This window comes from Carassius auratus, chromosome 7 (genome assembly GCF_003368295.1).
Source record: "Carassius auratus strain Wakin chromosome 7, ASM336829v1, whole genome shotgun sequence".
NCBI lineage: Eukaryota > Metazoa > Chordata > Actinopteri > Cypriniformes > Cyprinidae > Carassius > Carassius auratus.
The window spans coordinates 6,594,704-6,617,474 of NC_039249.1; the positions used below are offsets into that span (position 1 = coordinate 6,594,704).

The 22,771-nt window shown below is 36.2% G+C and overlaps 1 protein-coding gene across 3 annotated transcripts in view; it reads left to right on the forward strand.

The window, feature by feature from the left end:
• cemip (cell migration inducing hyaluronidase 1) overlaps positions 1–22,771 on the forward strand; it is a 113,297-nt gene that overhangs the window by 79,919 nt on the left and 10,607 nt on the right. For all 3 annotated transcript variants that reach the window (XM_026266910.1, XM_026266912.1, XM_026266911.1), the window contains 10 exons: positions 7,080–7,249; positions 10,887–11,096; positions 13,503–13,708; positions 15,628–15,697; positions 15,950–16,078; positions 17,484–17,569; positions 17,825–17,956; positions 18,487–18,522; positions 18,810–18,965; positions 22,544–22,724. In XM_026266910.1, coding sequence (XP_026122695.1) covers positions 7,080–7,249; positions 10,887–11,096; positions 13,503–13,708; positions 15,628–15,697; positions 15,950–16,078; positions 17,484–17,569; positions 17,825–17,956; positions 18,487–18,522; positions 18,810–18,965; positions 22,544–22,724 — 1,376 coding nt within the window. The remainder of the gene's footprint in view (positions 1–7,079; positions 7,250–10,886; positions 11,097–13,502; positions 13,709–15,627; positions 15,698–15,949; positions 16,079–17,483; positions 17,570–17,824; positions 17,957–18,486; positions 18,523–18,809; positions 18,966–22,543; positions 22,725–22,771) is intronic.

The window sequence follows — 22,771 nt, forward strand, 5'->3', positions numbered from 1 at the left end:
CTCATGCCACCAGTCACTGGTTTATTAAACCCCAATAATGTCTATTCCTGTCATTGCAGAAGCTGCTCTGGGGTTCTGTGCAGGTATACGCCCAATGATTCACTTGAACGATTGTATATCACATTGTCTAAACTATGACAGTTAGCTGAGTGCATTGCCTTTTGGAAATGCTGACATTTGTTGTTTCATTGCCAAGTCATAATGCGACATGCATAACTGTGTAATGGGAATATATTTATGTCAGTAAGGTCTTCATCTGCGTCATGCATAGTTGTCTAATGCATAGAGACTTGGAACATCTGGAAAGCATCTTCTATTTTAATTGTCATATTTTGAGTAAACATCTGTCAGATGAAAACGCACACATTGAATGGATGTATACATATAGTATGAATGCATTTGGCTGATGCTTTATCTAAAGTGACTTAAGGTATAGTGCGTTCAAGCTGTGCATTTTATCAGTACATGCTTACGTTGACATGTCTGGTGCCATTGGCTGTACGGTAATAAATGCATGCATCTATATAGAAAAACATCAACAATAAAAGAAAAGTGAGTGAATGAAAAAGGATTGATGCTCGCCATTTATATCATGCGATATTATGCTGTTGCTTTAATGCCTAATGTATGTGTATCTGTATACACATTACACACACACAATATAATTTTATATACATATATATGTTGTTATTGTTGATGCTTTCTGTATAGATACATGCACACACGCCAAACACTAACACATACACAGGATCCTTCAGAAATCATTCTAATATTCTAATATGCTGATTTGCATTTCTAAAATGCTTGATTGCTATTTTGCAAATAAGATTTATTTTTATTAGAATTGCTGATTTGAAACATTTCTGTGCAATTTGAGCAAATAATAATATTTTGCATTGTATGGTTCAGCTTCCCTCTTCAGTGCTTTTTTATTTTATTTTTTTTGGGTGGGGTGTATTTTATCATCTGACAATCGAATATCAAGTCTAATTGCTTAGAAAAGTACCTCTTCATTGAAGTATCCCAACCTGCAGAGAACAAGTTTCACACCAAAGTTAATGAGTCTGTTAGTGGTTTGTTCAGATTCACTAATCGTATGAGCAATAGCAGTGTGTATAATGCAGAAGTGTTTTCTAATAGCTGGGCATGTGTGTGTGTGTGTGTGTGTGCAAGCAGTGTCTGTCGAATGGGAATTAACATCTCACCTCAGATACAGTTTGTTCCATAACTGAATTAAAGATAATGAGATGTTATTCTATATATATATATATATATATATATATATATATATATATATATATATATATATATATATATATATATATATATATGATGTTACTGAAAGTACAGGTCAAGGTCTGCTCAGCTAGTGTGCACATCACTGCTACTCTCTCTCTCTCTCTCACACACACACACACACACACACACATACACACACACAGACACACACACACACTAATTAAAGATGGACAAAACTGGAACCACATTGAAATTCTGCTCACGTAGGTCCTTCTGTCAGCAACCCCTGGCTGTTCAGTGTGTGTGTGACAGTGAATGTGTGTGTTTACTGGGTAATTTCTCAATAGAGCCTGCAATTAAGACCTTAATGGCACCGAATGCATGTCTGCTTGAGAACCAGGGCCTGAATGTGTGCATGCGCACGTGTCTGCGCTCCGAGACCTCTGGCGGAGCAGAGGTTGTGCATTCATTATCTGCCAGGGTCGTAATTTGTCTCGACTGCCTGCGCTTTTAGAGCAGGTTTGCATCGCACGTGGGTGATGGCAAACAAGGGAAGATGTCAAAAAAACAAAGCGCCTGGTGTATTCATCACGACGAATTCAAAGATGCATGTTGCTGATACGGCTCTAATGATGCTCTCACAGGAGATTGATGGCGAGCGCTTGTCTCTCCGTGTTTCTGTCTCTGATGCGGAAGTGTAGGACGCTCTCTCACTTCAAGACTGCTATGAAAGCCATTAGACAGTTTTCCAGCCCTGAGGAAACTCATTTAATCCTCTTCAGTTGTCTATGGAGATGCCTGACTCACGCTGAGCGAATGCACGTGTTTGTTTGTCTGAACGCGTATAGCTCGGCGTTAGAAATGAGCTCGATTGTATCAAGTGTGCGAATCACATAGTGGAAGCGTTTTAAGGCGTTGTAGATGCACTTACAACACAAAAGGCTGTTCAGAAAGGTAGGCAGCGTGATTGTTGTGTCTTCTGAAATGCATTCTATAGACCAAATTTGTAGAAAACAATCCCTGCATGCATTGCAATATGTTCAGTAAAAAAAAGAAGGCGGACAGAACAAGAAAAATGTTGATTACACACATAATGTTGATATATACAAGATATAGCTTATGCATTTTTATAAATAGTTTTTTTGTTGGCTTGGCAGGATTTTAACATCAAGCTGAACACCACTGTGTATTATTCAATTTGGAACAAGTTCTAAAGGTCTCATATTTTATTACATTATAAAATATGATTTTATTTATTTTAATTGCTGCTTTATTTTATTTTATTTTATTTTATTTTTTATTTATAGTTTTAAATTTTTATATGAGTTATTTATTTATAATATGAAATATCCTTTTTTTATTTTAATTTGTTGATTAAAAACAAATTGTACAACTCCTGTACAACTAGACACTATTGTGTATTCACAATGTTTGTAGCAACTCGGGAGTTCTAAAGGTTTCATATTATATTACATTATTTATTTGTAGTTTCTATTTTTTTTTCATTATTATATTATGTAATGCTTATATATAACTCTACCCATAGTACTTATAAAGCATAACTAACTCAAGTTTACTTCTCAAAAGTAGTCTCACAAACAACTTTTCATCTCAAATAGCTTTAACAAATATCACAGATGCTGGTGATAGAGCTAAACTTAACCAATATTCTTTTAATTAGGAGGGTCAGACTCGCCCAAACCCGCCCATCATCCCACCCTGATTGGATCATTCTATTTGTTCATAAGCGAAGGCAATCATGTGTTGATGCAGCATCGCTCTGTGTGCTTGTGTCATTTAGCTGGGTGTTGATGGGCGGTGAGTATTTTTACTTGGCTGTGAATGAAGTGTTGATGTTTTTTGGTGGTGTGTAAGTGTTTTGGTTGTGTGGGTGTGGATGTGGAGTCACAGGACGAGTGTGTGCATGTGTGTGTGTGTGTGTGTATGAGGTCCTATGTTTGTACACTTCTTTCCTTTTTAGTAAAAAAAAAGTCTAGTTAAGTGAGCCAGATTCAAACTCCTATTTCCTGCATGAGCACCAAAACTAGGCAATGGTTCGGACTTAGCATAGATGTCAATTTTGACTCAGTGGGCTTTGCAGGTTCCTCTGTGTGTGTGGTGATGGAAAGAGACCCATCTGTTGGATTTGCCCCAGTGCTGGCCAGGAAGCAGTTTCAATCTGTTTGACCCATGTTTGTTGTGAACTTTGACCTGTTCCTCATCTGTGTCTTTGGTGCCAGCTGGCTGTCAGCTCATTTGATGGTGAGTCTAAGCATGCGGATACCTTGAGGTGTGTGATTGAAATTCATCTTATCAGCGTGCAGACAATAAAATGGCAAGCAACAATTAGGCAGCTGCAGACTGCTGTTTGTTTTTAAATGAAAACAGTCAGGGATGTGAAATCTGTCTTCATTTTAGAAACCTGAAAGTTTCTTCGAAGCTCAGGAAACTCAATTTAGTGAATAAGCAAAATTTTAATTAAAAATTTTAGCACTCATAATGAAATGGATTGCAGACTTCTGATATTAGACTACACCTGAATTGCTTTCATCCGATTATTATTATTTTTATTTAATTATTATTTTTTATTTATTTATTTTGCGAAATAAGGTTTACATCAAAATTTTCAATTATATGTTGATGCTTCAAATATTGCAAAAACACTTTTAGATGACAACTCAAATTAATACTGTGTCACATGACAGAATTAATGCTTTAATCGGCACCTATAAAGTTGCTCCTGTCATTTTTAAAGGAGTGTTAACTCTGTTCTATTATTATTATTAAATTGTGTTTGTAATGTAACATGTAATTTTATTTATGGACCCTCAAAATTATGAATTATATAATGATAACAGTTTTTATTATAATTATTTTTTTGCTTAATTAATAGATTTTTTTTTTAATGGACCCTACAATTTTAATTTAAATAATCTACTATTTTACAAAGATTTGGGATGTGAAAGATACAATACAGTTTGCACTATTCACAAAATTATGTGTGTAAATGGCTTCGTTAACAGGCTGGAGACAGCAAATGTCACTATTTTTTATGCATTTTCATTTTGTCTATTATTAATCGCACAAAAAGTGGTTGGAGGCTTAGTTTTTGAGTTCTCTTCTGGAATTTATGAAAATATTAAAGTCCTTTACAGAGGAAAAATCTGAGAAGCAGGAGACTTTGGTAAAGATCTCCATGTGCCAAGGAGAAGCATTTGAGAATTGAAAGAGATCTGGTTTGTGATTTCTCTTTCCTCTGGGTCTCGTTCTCTGTGTCCTGCTCCTGTGCCAGACACATCTGTAAGTGTCCCTTGATTCTGTTAGACTCAAGGTCCGGCCGTATAGTGACTGTAGTCATTTTAAAAATGAATAAACCAGCATTGAGAGGATCTCATCCATTAGGAGGAGCAATTTGTCAACATGACCCAGTCTCTCGGGACTCGTCGGAGGAAGACAATGTGGTAAAAGGAGAGAGCTGAGCATCCCTGTTTGTGATTATCAGATGAGCTCTGAGTCCTGGAGCCGCTTCAGCCCAGTATCTGGGTCAGGCAGGAAGAATATCTGAGGGTGGAATGACATCTCTCTCTTTCTCTCTGTCCCTCTACGCCTTCTCCAATTTAAGCCATGAAATTCCCACAAAAAATATATGATAACTCAAGAATTGTCTCGCTTGCTCTCCCTAATTTGGCCTAATTCTCTCACTCTGCTTCTCTCATATATTTCTGCATGTATTGTTTCTCTCGTAATCTCTTTTTCTCTGTATGTCTGCTGCCGGATCTCAGTCCTGCTGCAGAACTTCTGGTGTCCAGAAGAACTTCATATATTATGTGTGAGACTGACTTTTTCTGAAGGAGGAAGACAAACAGACCAGAAAATGATTGATTGAGAGATATATCTGAGACTGGGAGAATTTATGTCTGTCTTTCTGTTTTCTGTCATTTGTTCTATCTATCTATCTATCTATCTATTAGGGGTGTAACGGTTCACAAAATTCACGGTTCGGTTCGATACGATACACTGATGTCACGGTTCGGTTCGGTTCGATACGTTTTAGATACAGCAAAATGTAAAAACATCTCAACTTTTCAGAATGCCGCAAGCGCACCGCGGGTCATGTGACAAGAACTAACCAATCAGCTTCATCCTTTCCCGTAACAACGTTGAGAGCTCAGCCAAGATGAAGGATCAGCTGATCATAGTTGTATATGGATTGCAATTTTGAAATAAATTTAGTAGCAGAGCTACTGCAAGCGATTTTTAGAGCTGCAAATCCATTTATCCTTCGCTGAAATTTCCGCGTCTCATGGAGAGAGCACGTCATTGTTGCTTAGCAAAGACAGACGCCTCAGGAGAAAGACGCGCTTAGCGTTTTCCATGCGTTTTTAGGCACGATATGTGAACGGCCCCTAAGGCGCTCGCTCACTCAGCACGCGCTGAAGGCTCGTTGCAAAATGTCGAATGCCTTTAACAGACCAGAAATATAAGATCCTAAAATAACCAACAGGTCTGGTGTTTGGGTTGGATTCCCTGTAAGCTATAGTTTCTAAATGCTGCAGGGATAGTTTGCTGCGTGCATGTTTCTCCTTTTTTTCGTCTTTTCCCAGATAGTACTGACGCATATATCCCAGATATTCCCGCTGGTGTTTTTTTTTTTTTTTTTTTTATTCCCGCTGGTGTACCCTGTCATGTTGCAGATGCGACATACCGTTGTTTTTTTATCCACCACTCTCTTGCCATCACCATTATAGCTTAAAGGGAATCCAAAGTGCACCCAAACACCAGACCTGTTGGTTATTGGAGGATCTTCTCATTTCTAGTCTGTTAAACGCATTGGCTATTTTGCAACGAGCCTTCAGCGCGTACTGAGTGAGCGAGCGCCTGCTGAGTAGCCTAACATAAACATATAAGATGGTGTTTTTTTCTTCTTCGGGAGTGTCAGGGGCGTTGCCTGTTACGTTGTTTGGGTTATTGGGCTACCTTGTTGAACGCATATCATTATATTTCTCTCTCTCTCTCTTTTTTTTTTTTTTTCAAATATAATTAATTACTCCAACGAACCGTTCGGTATACATAATGCGTACCGCGTACCGAACCGAAAGCGTCGTACCGAACGGTTCAATACGAATACGCGTATCGTTACACCCCTACTATCTATCTATCTATCTATCTATCTATCTATCTATCTATCTATCTATCTATCTATCTATCTATCTGTCTGTCTGTCTGTCTGTCTGTCTGTCTGTTGTTTGTTCAGTTGTTCATCATTTGTTCTATCTATCTATCTGTCTGTCTGTCTGTGGTTTGTTCATTTGATCATCATTTTTTCTATCTATCTATCTATCTATCTATCTATCTATCTATCTATCTATCTATCTATCTATCTGTCTGTCTCTCTGCGGTTTGTTCATTCCTTTGTCTGTCTGTCTGTCTGTCTGTCTGTTATTTGTTCATTTGTTCATAATTTGTTCTATCTATCTATCTATCTATCTATCTATCTATCTATCTATCTATCTATCTATCTATCTATCTATCTATCTATCTATCTATCTATCTATCTATCTATCTATCTATCTATCTATCTATCTATCTGTCTGTCTGTCTGTCTGTCTGTCTACCTTTACATAATTACAGCTGCAACAGTTTAGAACAAGAAGTGATCAAAATTCACTACTTTGTTGTTGTTTTTTGATTATTAATAATTTTCAGTGTAAATGCACTACTTCCACTATTCTACAAAACAGCACTGAATAGTGGATTAATATGCAAATTGGGACGCACCTGTTATGAAAGATTACATAACTGTGGTGTGATGGAAATGTGTGTGTGTGTCCGTCCTCCAGGTAAACCTGCGTACCTGCACATCGGAGAGGAGGTGGATGGTGTGGACATGCGGGCAGAGGTCGGACTGCTGACTCGCAACATTTTGATCAGAGGGGAGATGGAGCCGACCTGTTACGGCAATGAAGCCTGCAAGTTCTTCTCCTTCGACACGTTTGGTGGCCATCTTAAGGTAACTAGACCCTCCTGTCTTTTAAACGCAGATTTCTCTGTTAAATACCATCTACTGTTGTCTTGAAATTCCTTTATCTGTCCACTAGCTCATCTGAACATAGATGTTCAAACCCCCTGAATGAGTTGTTACAGCGATGGTACCCCTAGCTAGACATTAACACTCTGTCAAACAAGCAGAACAGACTTCTTTTTTCTCTCTCTCCTGTCTCCTGCGAAGTCCCTGTCAGTGTGTGTGTGTATGTGTGTGTGTGCGTGTGTGTGTGTGTAGATGATGGGGCGACTCAAAAGTCTGACCTCTCTAGTAATTGGCCCAGATCTGACTGTTCCTTTTCCCCTCATCACCTTCGCTGTCATGCAGAAGGTTGGCCTGTTTCCTCTCTCAAGAAGAAATTTGGATGTGCAACAACTAGGCCATCCTGTCTTGTGAGGAAAATGCTTTTGACAAATCCTGCCTCACAGTAATGATTTTACAAGTGATAAATGTTCAAATAAGTAAACTGATGTAATTATTGATAATAAAGTAGCCGAAAACTGTATAAATTATGTCATCGTTTACTAAACCTCACATCCTTCCAAATCTAAATGGCTCTCAACAGTGTACTTCTATTAGCATTTATTACTTAGATAATTACTGTTAGTATATTTCATTTCACAGACTATTTTAAAGTCTTTGAGGCATTGTGTTTTTGTTTATGTTTATTGTTTGTTTTTAGTCTCCACCTAGAAGCAACAGTATAACAACACCCTAGAAACCAGATAGAACATTCTAGAACGTCCTTAGCAACCACTCAAAACAACAAGGTCTGCAACAGATGAATATTCTGATAATCGATTCATCAAAAGATTATTATAACCAGTAGGCATTGACAGATTTATTCAGTTTTGTGATTCATAAAAATATAGTTTTATTAGTTATATTTATAATTTGAAGCATAAGATCAAATTGTTAGTTTAAAATGAAATTACACTAAAAATGTTTTTCATGTTTAATAAATTAAAATTATGTGCTTTAAAGTAGTCTATTGTATAAAGTGCCATATTAATAGATGCTACGTGAATTTACTGGATTGCTGATTGCAATGCAACATAGCAATGATCAGATGCTTTCTTAACTGCTGTTTTCTCACTGCTCTTATATTTATGTATTTATTTTGCTATTGAGAGAAAAGCACACATCCATCTTAATGCCGTTCTTAGCAGCGTTGGAACTAAAAAGTAATTGTCCATGAGTGTTTAGGGGCCTTCACATGACAGCATTTTCTGTTTGTAGTTTTAGAAAACCTTCCCAAACTCTTCTTCTTTTCTTTTGGTTTTAATGATGTCTGGCAAACCAACTTAAAGGAGCATTACTGCCACCTGCTGGACTGGAGAGTGGACAGAAGCTTGACAGGGGAAAAAAGCTCAAAGTTCTCAAAATCCCTTAATTAGGAGCTAAAAACTTTCTTAGATGTTTTCCCAAGCAAATTCTGTAGTGTCAAATTCTAAAGTTCACAATTTTTTTGTTTTCCAATTTGCATCTCTAACTTTATTCTACAGTAACATTTTAATATTTATTGTGCATTGCAGCAGGTGTGATGTCCAGGTTTCCTATGCTGTGTAATGTTAGATTTAATACAGCATGACTTTTAATTATCAAGATATTGAATTATCATCTCCTCCTTTGGGTCCCTGTCCTGCCTCATACTCATGCCTACATGTTTTTGTATACTGTATAGATGTCGTCCTATGTCCCAGTATTCCTACCATATTTTGTGTGTATGATCATTTATAATAGTTTAATTCTCTACTTAACTTAATGGTACTTGTATATCAACTATTTAATGTTTTCTTATTCCTTTTGCTGAAAGATCCACAGTCTAATTTCTTTCCATCCCTACATGGAACCTTTCCCAAACTCTACTGGTTTGGCTTCGTTTTTACTATGACATAGCCCTGTGTCTTCTTAATTGGATCGCATATGGAAAAGCTGAATCACAGTCTTGCTCTACTGCGCCACACTGGTCAAACCACATTATTGTAGGCCCTTACATTAGGTTATATGGGATCAAACGACTGTTTGACAACAAAAATATTGGTGATGGGCTCATAAATGGTTTAATTATTTGGTTGGAATGTGTAAAGTAATTTAATGAGAGCTGTATCCCTGTTTGGGTCATCATGTCCGTCAAAAATGCTTTTCACTCACACATCCATTTGAAAACAAATGTGCTGCTTGTTTAGACCAATGAACCCACTGACACACTTAACACCCGGACGATTTGGGCTTGTGTTAATGGTTTTCAACCACAAGGGAGGTCATAAAAACCGCCTTCTGAGACTGTACTGTCACATTCTTATGATATTTGCCAGGCAGCTTAGCTTATCTAATTTCTGAAACATTTAGAGAAATGTCAGGCCGGGTGAAACTGTACATTTGGCCGTCCAGAAAGATGAAAGACATTAATTGGAGCCAAAGTGTGCCACCTTCTCCTGGGAAACATCAAATCATCTTACTTTCACTCGCATTGTTCTGCATCATGCAGATATGACATGCAGCATATTTCACGTCCTTTGACTTGAAACGATCTGATGTAGGTCACAAAAAAGGCAGCCGTGAAGTCCAAAAGTGATCATTCTGCCAGACTTGCGAGAACGAGAGAAGAGAGGTAATGAATCTATCTGACAACTTTACTTCCCGCCCCAGAATATATTCACACATGGACTGACGTACATGTCTCAAATCTTATTCTGAAAGGGTGATGATATTTACATTCCTCACTTCTGATGTTCTTTCATCTAGATTCTCGAGTTTCAGATTCCAATTTCCATATTAAGGAGCACAACTTGCATAGACCATGTGACCACTTGTGATTGGATCACTCAACTAGAATGTTAATACAAAATTAATAGAATTGAGTCTTTTGTTCTGTGTTTCAGGGATTCCAATTTTATTTATTTATTGATTTATTTATTTTTGGGTTTCAGCCGAACCCCTTTGACTTAAAATATTTATTTGAAACTCTGAAAAAAGTTGGCGTAGAAACAATTTTCACTCAGAAATTTCTAGAAAATGTATTACAAAGAAATGCCAAGTAAGACACTGAATTAAACATGAACATTTTTAAGTAGAAAGCCTGAAATAGTTTTCTTGTAAGACTTACTCCAGTGATTTTTATTTAATTTACAACTTAGAAAATTAATTAAAAAAAAAAGTACTTTTTTATGATTTTAAATAATTCAACAACACACTTGCATGTTCAAGTTTTCTGAGGTCAGTTAATGGTCACATATACTGTATGGAAGCATGTTTCCACCACAGAATAATATTGAAAAAAAAAGATAGTTGCAACTTTTTAACTCAAAATTCTGATTAGCATTTTTTGAAAATTCTGATTTCACTATTCTGACAGTTCTGCATTTGTGCAATTCTTGCAATTCTGACTTTTTTCTCTAAGATATGAATTCAGAATTGCAATAAAAAAGTCAAAATTATGAGATAAAAGTTGTAATTAGCTACCATTCAAACTTGACATACAGATAAACAAGTACATATTTTTTAGCACCCAAGACAGATATGAATATCACTCAAAGACATAAATAGCAATTAAAAGCTCAAAAGAATGATATTTCCTGTCTCTTATGCTTTATTTTTTCAGACAGAGCGAGATTTCCGCTCGGTGCATGTGGAAGGGGTGGAGTTTAAGCACATGGGGCAGCAGTCTATGGGTCACTATCCTGTCCACTTCCATATGAACGGGGATGTGGATGAGAAGGGAGGCTACAACCCGCCAACTTATGTGAAAGACCTGTCCATTCATCACACCTTCTCCAGATGCGTCACCGTTCACGGCACCAACGGGCTGCTGGTGAGTTTCAGACCCAGAGGTTATGTGTGCATGAAGACTGATTATGTATCTCTGCTGCAACATTAATAGAATGGAATCTTTAGTGCTTTATTTTGTTTATCATTCCCTCAGTCTTCACACAGCACTGTGAGACTACCGGGACACAATATTTACTCAAAATTGACTGAAACAGTAAAAACAATGTTTACTCAACCCAGTGTCAAATTGTTCTTCCTTATACTTTTAAGTATAAACTAATCTAGTGAGTTGGCAAACAATTTGCCAATGAAGTGTGAAAATTAAATCACATTAATAATGCATACCTAAAAAAGTAGTTTGACAAGTTAAGAAAGTGAACAAGATTGATTAGTATAAGTATCTAAACATCTTTAGATTTTTAAATGAATTTTTATTTTGTATGAATATCTTAAAATGTCATGATAAATTTAATCGAGAAGCTCATTTAATTTTTTTCATTTTGTATCAGTATCTAAAAATTCTTAAAACAGAATCAATTTACTTGAAAAACATTTTATCTGTATAAATGCTAAAAATACACAATACATTTTCTTGAGTAGAAAAAAGGCTTTTAGAGAATAGATTTTGAATTAAGCTTTTTGTAACCCTTTTGCGTATCCAAGACTGGTAGTTTAAGACAGGTTAAGAGCAGAAAGCCTGAAAAGATGAAGTCTATAAAACCCCAGTATGGCTGAATGCCTTCCTGCAGTAGCTGCTCCTCCATTCTTAGGGACCTCTAGCTGTCAATCATCTGTCTGATTTTGATTGACAGGCCACACCCCTTCAATCTTTGCCAGACTTAAATTCAAGCTTTAGAGATGGAAAACAGACAAGTCATATAACTGAATCTTGTAGTTAAAACCTTGTAATTAACTTTCTGTTTCACGCTTGCATGATATCCAGCTGTTTTGCAGATAGTGATGCCATCTAGTATTGTTTACATCATAGCAGAGCTGAAAAGAGTACTTGGCTTCTTCTGACTCGATCTGGTTAAATGAAATATGGATTGTCACTGCTCAACAGAACTGGAATGTAAATCTGCAATTTATTGTGTAGCAGTCCGTTCTTGGTTTTTCTAAAGCATGGAGCTGCTGCTCAAACACTTCTCAAATATGTGGGAACGCTGTTGTATTTTCTCCACAGGAGACGAGGTGAAAGGTTACGGCACACTGAGGTCACTTTATTCGTTTGTGAAAGCATGCTACGATTTTATTTTGGAGCCAGCGGGTGGGATGCACCAACCTCAGAGCTTTGACACGAATATCACTTTGACGAGGATTGCTTCTAATGCATTTAACAAGGCTAAATGTTCTTCTGCCCAGCAGTAGTTGTATCACACACTGTGGTAGTTTACAATTCACCTATTTCTTTGAAAGGATTAATGGAATTGCTTTCAGTCCCAAAAACCATGTTTGTTTGCCAGCGCTCACTGAGCAGATGATGTTTCTATCAGCATCGTTTTTGATGGCAAAAGGTGCAGCATTTTAGCTTCACCTGAGGCTTTTAGAAAAGTGTATTCACAGCAGGTTTTTGAAAATAGAAGATAGCTGACATCTTTTATGGAAACATCTTGTAGAGGTTCTTATGTTGGGTTGTTGGTTACCATGAGCAGTACATAAAGGGATAGAAATTTGGAGGATTTTGTCATGGTTTACTCACCTTTACTCATAGTGTTTCTTCCACAGCATGCAAAAAGTCACGTTGGATGGATCCAAACTTTGCGTATTGGGTTTTAAACTGACACGATTCATAAAAGCGAAATAAGAGTTGTTGATATGACTTGTGTGCTATATTTTCCTCATCTGGTGCTGCTCATGTGGCAGTTTATTTTTTTTTTCTTTTCACTGAAATTAATGTACTATATTTTAGTTTGATAATGTTGTTATTTAATATTTAGCATTTTAGGGTATTTTATAGTACTAAATTATATTTATTGAATAGTTATGATCCATTTATGAACTGTTAACCACCTTTTAAGCATAGACCTGAAAATAAAATAAAAACAATTATTTTTCGGTTAAAAATGACAGAACAGCACCAGAGGGTTAAGTCTTCTAAAGCTGTTTTTCACTGAAAATATGAACAAATAAAGAGCCTCTGCACCCCTTTTTTAATATAATTTGATAATTCAAAATACAGCCTAAAATTTGTCAATATGACTGTCCATGCTCCATTTGCTTTAAAGTTTTTTTAAAGCCATTTGTCAGAAAGAAAAAAATTCACAGGCGAAAATCCCACTACTTCTATTTGATTCTGATTTCTTCTGTTACATGCAAAAGAAGATGAGTAATTGGGGGTATTCTCTTAGTTAGGTTTCACTTTTATTTAAGTTTTCATTATTTGCCTTCATTACAGTTGCTAAAAACCTCATCTTCTGTCTGATCTTCTAATGTTGTTAATTCCCGGTAGGTGAAGGATGTTGTCGGCTATAATGCTTTAGGACACTGTTTCTTCACTGAGGATGGACCGGAGGAGAGGAACACGTTTGACCATTGTCTGGGTCTGCTGGTGAAGGCGAGCACACTGCTGCCCTCCGACCGAGACAGCAAGATGTGCCGTTATATAACCAATGGAGCTTATCCCGGATACGTGGCCAAACCGCGCCAGGACTGCAGGTAAAACTCACTAAATAGTGTGAATGATTGTACCTCAAGAAACCAAGAATATTTCATTCCACAATTTAAAGAATTCTATTTAGCCAACTTTAAGATCAAGACTAAAAATAGATGTATAAAATAGATATGCTGTAGATCAGAATTTCAGAAATATACATCAGATATAGACCAGATATAGTAATAACTTATATTTTGAAAAGCCTTTATTTTCAGTGCCAAAACCTTTACCAAGTTTCTTATCATTCAGAAGAAGTAAAAAAAAAAAAAAGTTAATATATTTATTTATTTAATTATAATTTTTTTATTCAGGATTTTAATGTTTATTATTAGTTTTTTTTTTTTTTTTTTAGTTTTTTGTTCTTTTTTCTTTTCGGTTTTAGGTATTTAATTCAGTCTAGTCATTTTAGTGATTTTAGAGCTTCAAACATTCAAATTTTATATTTCTAATAAAAGTTTTTCATATACAATACATATTTTATTTCAGTTAACAGAATGTTTTGGTAGTTTTAGTGTTAGTTAATAATAAGAAACCTGCTATCGACTAATTAATGTATATATTTGTATTTGCCCATATACATAAATATATACTAATATAAAATTAAACTATAGTTGAACTCCTGGAACCAAATGGCTCTTGGGTAACTGGATAACTAGCCAACCAACATAAACCAACCCTAGTTTTTTCATTTATTCTTTTATCATTTATATCTCAGCAATGTTCTATGTATTATTGCATTTACATCAAAGCAATGACATATTTAATTATTATATTGCTGTTCAAATTGCATTTCCAGTATCTGTAAAAGTAATTGCAATATGGCTGTCATGCAGCAAATCATGCAGCTCAAATTTTTTGTATCGTTAAGAGATGCCATAGCTATCCTCATTATACTATCTACATTCTGTTGACTCATGCCTCTAACAAAGCCTTTTTTAGTTGTTTTCTTACTCTCGCTGCTATTCTTTAATCAAGGCTTCCTGTCAAGAAAGCAACAACACAACATGCGGTCGCGCTGATGATGCTCATTATTGTGTAATGATTTTTATCCTAAGATGCAATCGCATTCTTAGAACTTCAGATAATCTTCGCTAATTAAAATAACAACATCCCCACATTAAGAAACCCTGCTAAACTCTGGCAGCGAAACTGTCTGGGTTGGGAAAACTGGGGTTTGGTGTTGACAGTAAATGTGTTTCATTTGTACCGCAGAGTTGCCGAGAGCTGGGAATTGCTTTGAAGTGTGGTTATCTGCGCAGCGATAGGATGAGGTCAATACTTATGGAATTGAATTCTTCATTTTTAACGATGTCTAGTTACACATCTTGAGAATGGCACCAGCGCGACACAAACATGTAAACAGGCAACGCATGCTCTTTTTTTCCCACAAGGATAATTATCTTCATACAAACACTTTTTCAGTGCGTTTAGACCGGTTCCATGTAGCATGTGTGGATTGAACCGGCTTCTAAATCGTTAGGGCATTAAATTGCTCTAATATATATTGCATGAACGGTGCACCTTTTAGATTGAAATTCAGTCGATAGAGAAGATAAGGCTAAGCAGCTCTTAAATTATAGAGGACGATACTGCCAGAGATCCAGGAATATCACCACTTTAGTCATATGCAAGAAAGTCACATTAAAGTACAGCAGAAAGATTTGCATTTCATTTCATATCACATCATTCAAAGATAGATAGAACGATAAATGGACGGATAGATAGATACAGATAGATAGATAGTGGCACAAGCAGAAAAGGACAAATCTCTTGTGTTTTTTTCCACATGTAGTTACAGTAGAGCCCATAATAATCTGGTTGTGATGAGGATAAGAATGGACATGTGCTAAATGTCAGCCGTGTTTGTTTATGTTTGTGGCGTTAGAACAATCTAATCAGTGTCCTTCTCTCTCTTCCTCAGCGCCACCTCCACCTTCTGGATGGCTAACCCCAATAACAATCTCATCAACTGCGCTGCGGCCGGATCCGAGGTTAGTCTCGTTACCACAGTGATGCCTCTGATTAATGGTGCCACTGTATCTGGCTCCTTTCCACCTACCAGGTTTATTTGTGATGGATCATAAAGCGCCGGGTGTTGCTTAGCCGCGGATATTTTTTATATACCGCTGTGATCTCATTCTCAATGCATTTTGTGTCATTAGGATGCCCATTAGCACCATCTCCGTGCACATGTAATATCTGTGTGTGTGTGTGTTTGTGTGTGTGTGTGGTCGGTCTTGCAGGAAACAGGATTCTGGTTCATTTTCCACCACGTCCCCACTGGTCCATCAGAGGGCATGTACTCCCCCGGCAAGTCTGAACATACACCCATGGGGCTGTTCATTAATAACAGAGCTCATTCCAATTACAGGGTGAGTGTGTGTGTGTGTTTGTGTGTGTGTTGATGTCATGAATGAAAGTGGGCCACGGCACCGGAGATATAGGTGCCGCTAGCGCCGCTTTTTGTATACACCATTAAAAGGCCGATGCTTGAGATTGATGAGCTTGTTGTTCAAAAAGAGGAAACGGGTGAACGTTTTCTCTCGCCCTCCCGCTGTAATCTATGGCGTCATTCTCAGTGCGGCCACCGTAATTGAAATATAACTCATTTTGAGCTGCTAGCTACTTAGCCCTTTAATAAAACGTGATTTAAGGGCTGGGGAATCCGGGGTTGGTGTCTTTGTGCTGAAATACAGTACCATCCACAGTACAGTGCAACTTATCTTTATGACATCGAGCTTTCACAGTGAGGAAAACTGAAATGCTTTTTGCGTGCAAGCTGGTGTTTTCTGTAGTTTTTTCCTAGAATTTTTTTTTTTTTTTTTTTTTTTTAAGTCTTTCCTGGTCTCCAAAGCTGATCAAAAATACTGTAAAATTGTGAAATAATATTAACTTTTAAAATAACTGTTTTCTATTTAAATCAATTTTAAAATGTCAATTATTTTTGAGATGCAAAGGTGAATTTTCATTTTTAGCATTTTTAGTGTCACACGATTCTTCAGAAATCATTCTAAAATGCTGATCAGCTGCTCAAGAAATATTTATTTTTAGTGTTGATTAAACAGTTCAGCTGCTAAATATTTTTGTGGAAAATGTGATATAATTTTTTTCTGGGTTATTTGATGAACAGGAACTTCAAAACAGCATTTAATTTAAGTATGCTTATCTTGTGCAACATTATGAATATCTTTACTGTCACTTTTTAAACAGCTACAGCTACATATGAGTAATTGTAAGTATTTGTTAATATATACTTTTAATGAATATGAGCTTATAAAATCTAAATACTACTCATAGAAGAGTAAGAAGAATGCTTTATATGTAAGTAGTTTATTTGGGGTTCAGCATGACACTCGTGCCATCTGCCCTGTTAAAAGTGAAGTGACATTCAGCCAAGTATGGTGACCCATACTCAGAATTTGTGCTCTGCATTTAACCCATCCGAAATGCACACACACAGAGCAGTGAATACACACACACACACACTGTGAGCACACACCCGGAGCAGTGGGCAGCCATTTATGCTGCGGCGCCCAGGGGACAGTTGGGGGTTCGATGCCTTGCTCAAGGGCACCTAAGTCGTGGTATTGAAGGTGGAGAGAGAGCTGTTCGTGCACTACCCCCACCCACAATTCCGTCCGGCCCGAGACTAGAACTCACAACCCTTCGATTGGGAGTCCAACCCTCTAACCATTAGGCCACGACTTTTATGTTGAAATAAAGCACTGTTGAATGAGGTCTAGTTTTTCATTTTTTGATGTTTATGTTTTATGGTAGGCGGGGATGATCCTCGATAATGGAGTAAAGACGACCGAGGCTAATGCGAAGGACAAGAGACCCTACCTCTCCCTCGTAGGAGCGAGGTTAGCATTTGCAATTCCTGCTCCGAAATGACAAAAATCACAAAATTTCACAGATGTGGTGCATATGACTTGTGCTATATACAGTAGTCAACATCTGAAGTGGATCGAAACCTTTCATCAAAGTTGTCCTAAAACCAAAACAATTCCCGTTCCATTTCAAATGTTGACTACTATAATTGTATAAGTCTTCTGAAGACAATAAACTACACGATTTATCCAATCAGTTCACATTCATCCTGTGTCTTTCTTTGGCAGGTACGGCCCACACCAGGATGCAGACCCCTTCAAACCACGAGTTCCTGCTCTAGTTCACCATTTTGTGGCCTACAAGAACCAGGACCATGGTGCATGGCTGAGAGGAGGAGACGTTTGGCTGGACGATTGCCAGTAAGCTTAATTTAATTTAATTTAATTTAATTTAATTTAATTTAATTTAATTTAATTTAATTTAATTTAATTTAATTTAATTTTTATTTTTATTTTTATTTTTATTTTTATTTTTATTTTTATTTTATTTATTTATTATTTATTATTATTATTTTTTTATGTCATTTTATTTCATTGTGTGACGTTTATGATATTTTATTTTTATCCAGATAAAAGTTTGCTATCTTGTTTAAAATCATTTACAAAATGAAATGTCCACTGAAGGGCTTCATTAAAATTGACGATTTTAAATGCACTGCATTTTTTAAAATAAAAATAAAACCCTCCTTTCGAGGGTTTTAACGGCGCTTCTGTGAAATAGCTACAGTTGGCAAATAAATTCTCATTCTGTCTGTGGCACAGATTTATGACTTCAATCATGCATGCGAGTCAGTTGTGATTGTCTGCGCTCTAGAATCTGTTGAGCGTTATTGTGGTGTGCATGGCATGTGGTCAGCATTGACATGTTCCTTCATCTTAATTGCACGCAGGTTCGCTGATAATGGAATCGGCCTGACCCTCGCCAGGTAAATCTGCTAATCACCATTTTTCCTTTATTCTATTCTTTTCTTTGCACACATTTCAGCAGTCAAAAAATGAAATGTGTTCATATTTGCTGAATTCATTATAGCCATGTAATTGGAAAAAGCCTTATATGGGCGGCTTCTTAAGATGCAGGGAAGGAGTCAGGGCTTTTGTGGGAATGTGAAAGTAATTTATTGGTGAGAACGCAGCAGAGATGTGGTGCATATTCTTAAAAGGTGTGGATTCGCATGCTGTTTTTCTCACTTTGTGCTTCTTTGTTTGTGCGTAGTGGAGGAACCTTCCCGGATGACGACGGCTCCCGTCAGGAGGTGAAGAACTCTCTGTTTGTGGGAGAGAGCGGGAACAGAGGGATGCCCGACTTGAATGATCAATCCTGGGGTCCGGGTGGGCCTGATCATCTCGGCAGGTCTCTGCCAAGAGGAGTGTGAGTGTCATGAGCATCAGTTTAGCATTAATCTTGTTTCTGCTCTTGAAACACTATTGAAAGTGTTGTGAATGGTGTGGTTTCCAGGGAGACATTTGTTCGTTTCTGTAGCCTTGCAAAGAGAAAAATATCACTCCAAACTTGGTTTTGACTTTGACCTATTAATGCCCACCTTTTTCCCAGAAACATCTTAAAGGTGCTATAAGCCATTTTTTGTGGATTGGCACTCCAAAATATGCCCATTATCTGACAGATATCACTGAATTTGCTATCCTGAGATATCACAGCTGTCCTAGAGCTGGTGAAGTGAAAGAACTGTTTTTAAAACACTGAAAGAAATCATTACAAATGACAAAACAGTTATAGAGCCTTAAGCTACTTGTTGCCTGTAGGCTTAAGTGGGTTGTCAGTATGAATCTGCATTTGCAACCAATTTACTTCTGTTAAAATATGCGCACATGTAGCATTTAAATGCAACAAGATAATTAAAGTTAAAAAATGTTGGGTAGGGCTTGATTTTATCCATTAGGAACTGATTGGATGAAGACATTGTAATGTGCATTGTTTTTTCTCTAAAAATAAGTCCATGAATATTTATTTAAGTAATAATTCACCTAAAAATGTAAATGAAATGCTGAAAATGTCTTCACTGTCAATCTGTCCAAGATGTAGATGAGTTTGTTTATTCACAAGAACAGATTTGAAGAATTATTTTTAATTTAAATTTATTACACACAGAAGTGGATGCTCTGCAGTGAATGGGTGCCGTCAGAATGAGAGTCCAAACAGCTGATAAAAACATCAGAATAATGCACAAGCAATCCACACCTCTCCAGTCCATCAGTTTATGTCTCGTGAAGCAAAAAGCTATGTGTCTGTAAAAAAAAAAAAAACAACAACAACAAAAAAAAAACACCTTAACTGTTTTGGCTCAAATCTATAATATTGCTTTCCAGTGAAAAAGTCATCTCATCTGAATAAGGAGTGAAATATGCACAGATCAAGCACTGTTCAAGCAGTTCAACAAACAAACATTAACAAACATGTCATTGGATTGTGATGTGAGAACTGAGAAGACAACAGGAGATGGGCTTGGAGGAAGGAGGAAGCATTATTATGGACTCATATTTTAGGCGGAACCAATGGTTTGAAGTTAAAATGCATTAATGGTGGATTTATTTTTTGCAAACATTGTTTTTCACTTCACAAGACATTAACTGATGGACTGGAGTGGTGTGGATTATTGTGAGGTTTTTATCAGCTGTTTGGACTTTCATTCTGACAGCACCCATTCACTGCAGAACATCCACGGGTGAACAAATGATGTAATGCTACATTTCTTCAAATCTGTTCTGATAAAGAAACAAACTTATCTACATCCTGGATGGCCTGAGGGTGAGTAAATGTTAATTTTTGGGTGAACTATTCCTTTAAGAAAGTCAATTTTGACTTCAAGTTGACTGAAGGTGAAGTGTAGAGTTTCTATAACACCTGCAGAATTAAATAGCCGCAATTAGAGGAATCCAGCCGGTAGAGGAAACTGCTGTAAAGATGAAATATGCTTAGTGGGTTTCGTGTTTACAATTGGGAAGAAATCAATCCAAAGTTTCAGCTTTTACTTTGTTTTCTCTGACGTCTCCGAGCAATTTATCTTTCGACTTCTTTATACCTGACAGGGCTTGAGAATTTCATGTGCTTGGCTTTCATCTATAATATTGTAGCTCAGCACCTGTCACTTTATATTCTCTGTCTTCTGCTTCTACAGAAAGTGCTGGATTTTGTATGGATGTGTACAAAAATTGAATGATAAAACATTTTTACCACCATCTTTATTGCACCCATGAGAGTCAAACTGAAGAAAAATCTCTCCTTTTTTCTCTTAAAAGTGTCAGGTGCCTTCTTTAAACTTCAGGCATTATTCTTTTAGATTGTGGAAAAGAGCTTTAATTTGACAATTCAGCTGTCTCTGTCATTTGAATTATTCTCTTAAAAGAGCGTTTTTTTTTTTTTAAGAGTAAGCCACATTTTAAAGGTGAAGTGGCAGAATTGCAAAAACAAACAAAATTACTAATTTGTGCTAGTTGTGATTTATAAATTCAAATTATAAATGTAACATTATTGTCGGATGCATTGACAATCTTTCACTGTAATGTCTACACAAGATCCCAATTATGCAAATTTTACTGGCTATCCAAAGATGCCATTTAAAAAATCTCTGTCAGATACGCAGTTGACAAGAAGAAAAACAATGAGAAAACAACTTACAGGGTAAAACCTATGGGTCCTTTTGGAAAATGTATCACTCATGAGAAGAACTGTGAAATTTTAAGCTCAAACAGGGCAGCGGATGTTTGAAATGTTGAAAAAGTAACTGCTAGTTGCTAGGCGACCATACATCCCATCCATCCCAAAATGAAAGAAAATGCAATTAACCCCAGACCCTTCATGCATGCCAAGTTTGGCGAGATTCCACCACTGGGACAGAAAGTTATAGCTGTTCAAACTGAGGAAGAAAATAGTGGGAAGAGCAGTACGCTTCATTCCGAAACCCACAGAGTCTTTTCTGTCTTTCTTAAATAATGATAATAATAATAAGTATATTGAAAATAAAAAGTTATCTTAATCATGTCAGGGTTTTCTTCGCAAGACAAAGAAAAAAGTAATAACATATGAATGCCTAAGTCATTATTTTGTTATTAATTTGGGGTTATTGTCATTAACTTAAGCTATTAAAAACATTTTGTTCCCTGAAATAAAGCTGAAATATAAATATTACATGAAAAAAAACTAATACTATTATAAGGTTTGCATTGGCAGCGAATTGAAATAAGTTTAAGCTGGATCACTAAAATTACTAACTGGAAAAAATATTAACTAACTAAAACCATAATGAAAATAAATTTAACCTAAAGAATAATAAATAAAAAAATGAATAAAAATGACAAAAGCAAAAAAAAACAAAAAAAAAAACATATATATATATTACAACTGATAATATAAAAATAAAAGCTAATTATTAAAAATGGTATGAATAATAAAAACAATAATGACATTAAAAAGCTATATCAATCATGTTATCACAAGATTTTTTCTCAAAGCAAAGCAAAAATTTATGAAAGCTTTAAGCTGAAAAAATCTAATATAATTATTATATGAAAAACTAGACAAAAATGATAACGTTTGCATTGGAAACAAGTTTAAGTTGAATCACTAATATTCCTATCTAGAGATAAAAATAGACTACAGCTTAACTAAAACAAAAATAAAATAATTATTTTATATAAAAAAAATTAAAGTATATAATAAAACTACTAAAATATTGAGAGGTTAACTTACACATTCATATGAATATACTATATAAAAGCATATATATAGAAAAAAGAATTTTTTTCATTAAGTGAATCTAGTTTCTCAGAAGAATATTATTATTATTTTTATTTTTTTTCATTTTTGTAAAAAAAATTCTCAGTTCATATTTTAAACTCTTTACTGTTCATTGCATTACATTGAACAAATGTCTCGTCATTATTTGATGAGTGTAAACCAGTTTATGGATTTCACTGGCATCTGCCCTGCAGGGACTTCCCCATTCGTGGAATGCAAATCTACGATGGGCCGATCAACATCCAAAACTGCACTTTCCGCAAATTCATCGCTCTCCAGGGGCGACACACCAGTGCTTTTGGTTTCCGCCTCAACAACTCGTGGCAGAGCTGCCCGAACAACAACGTCACTGACATCACTTTCGATGATGTGCCGGTAAGCTCCGCCCCTCGAGCCATCTCCACTATCATCCAGACCTCTGT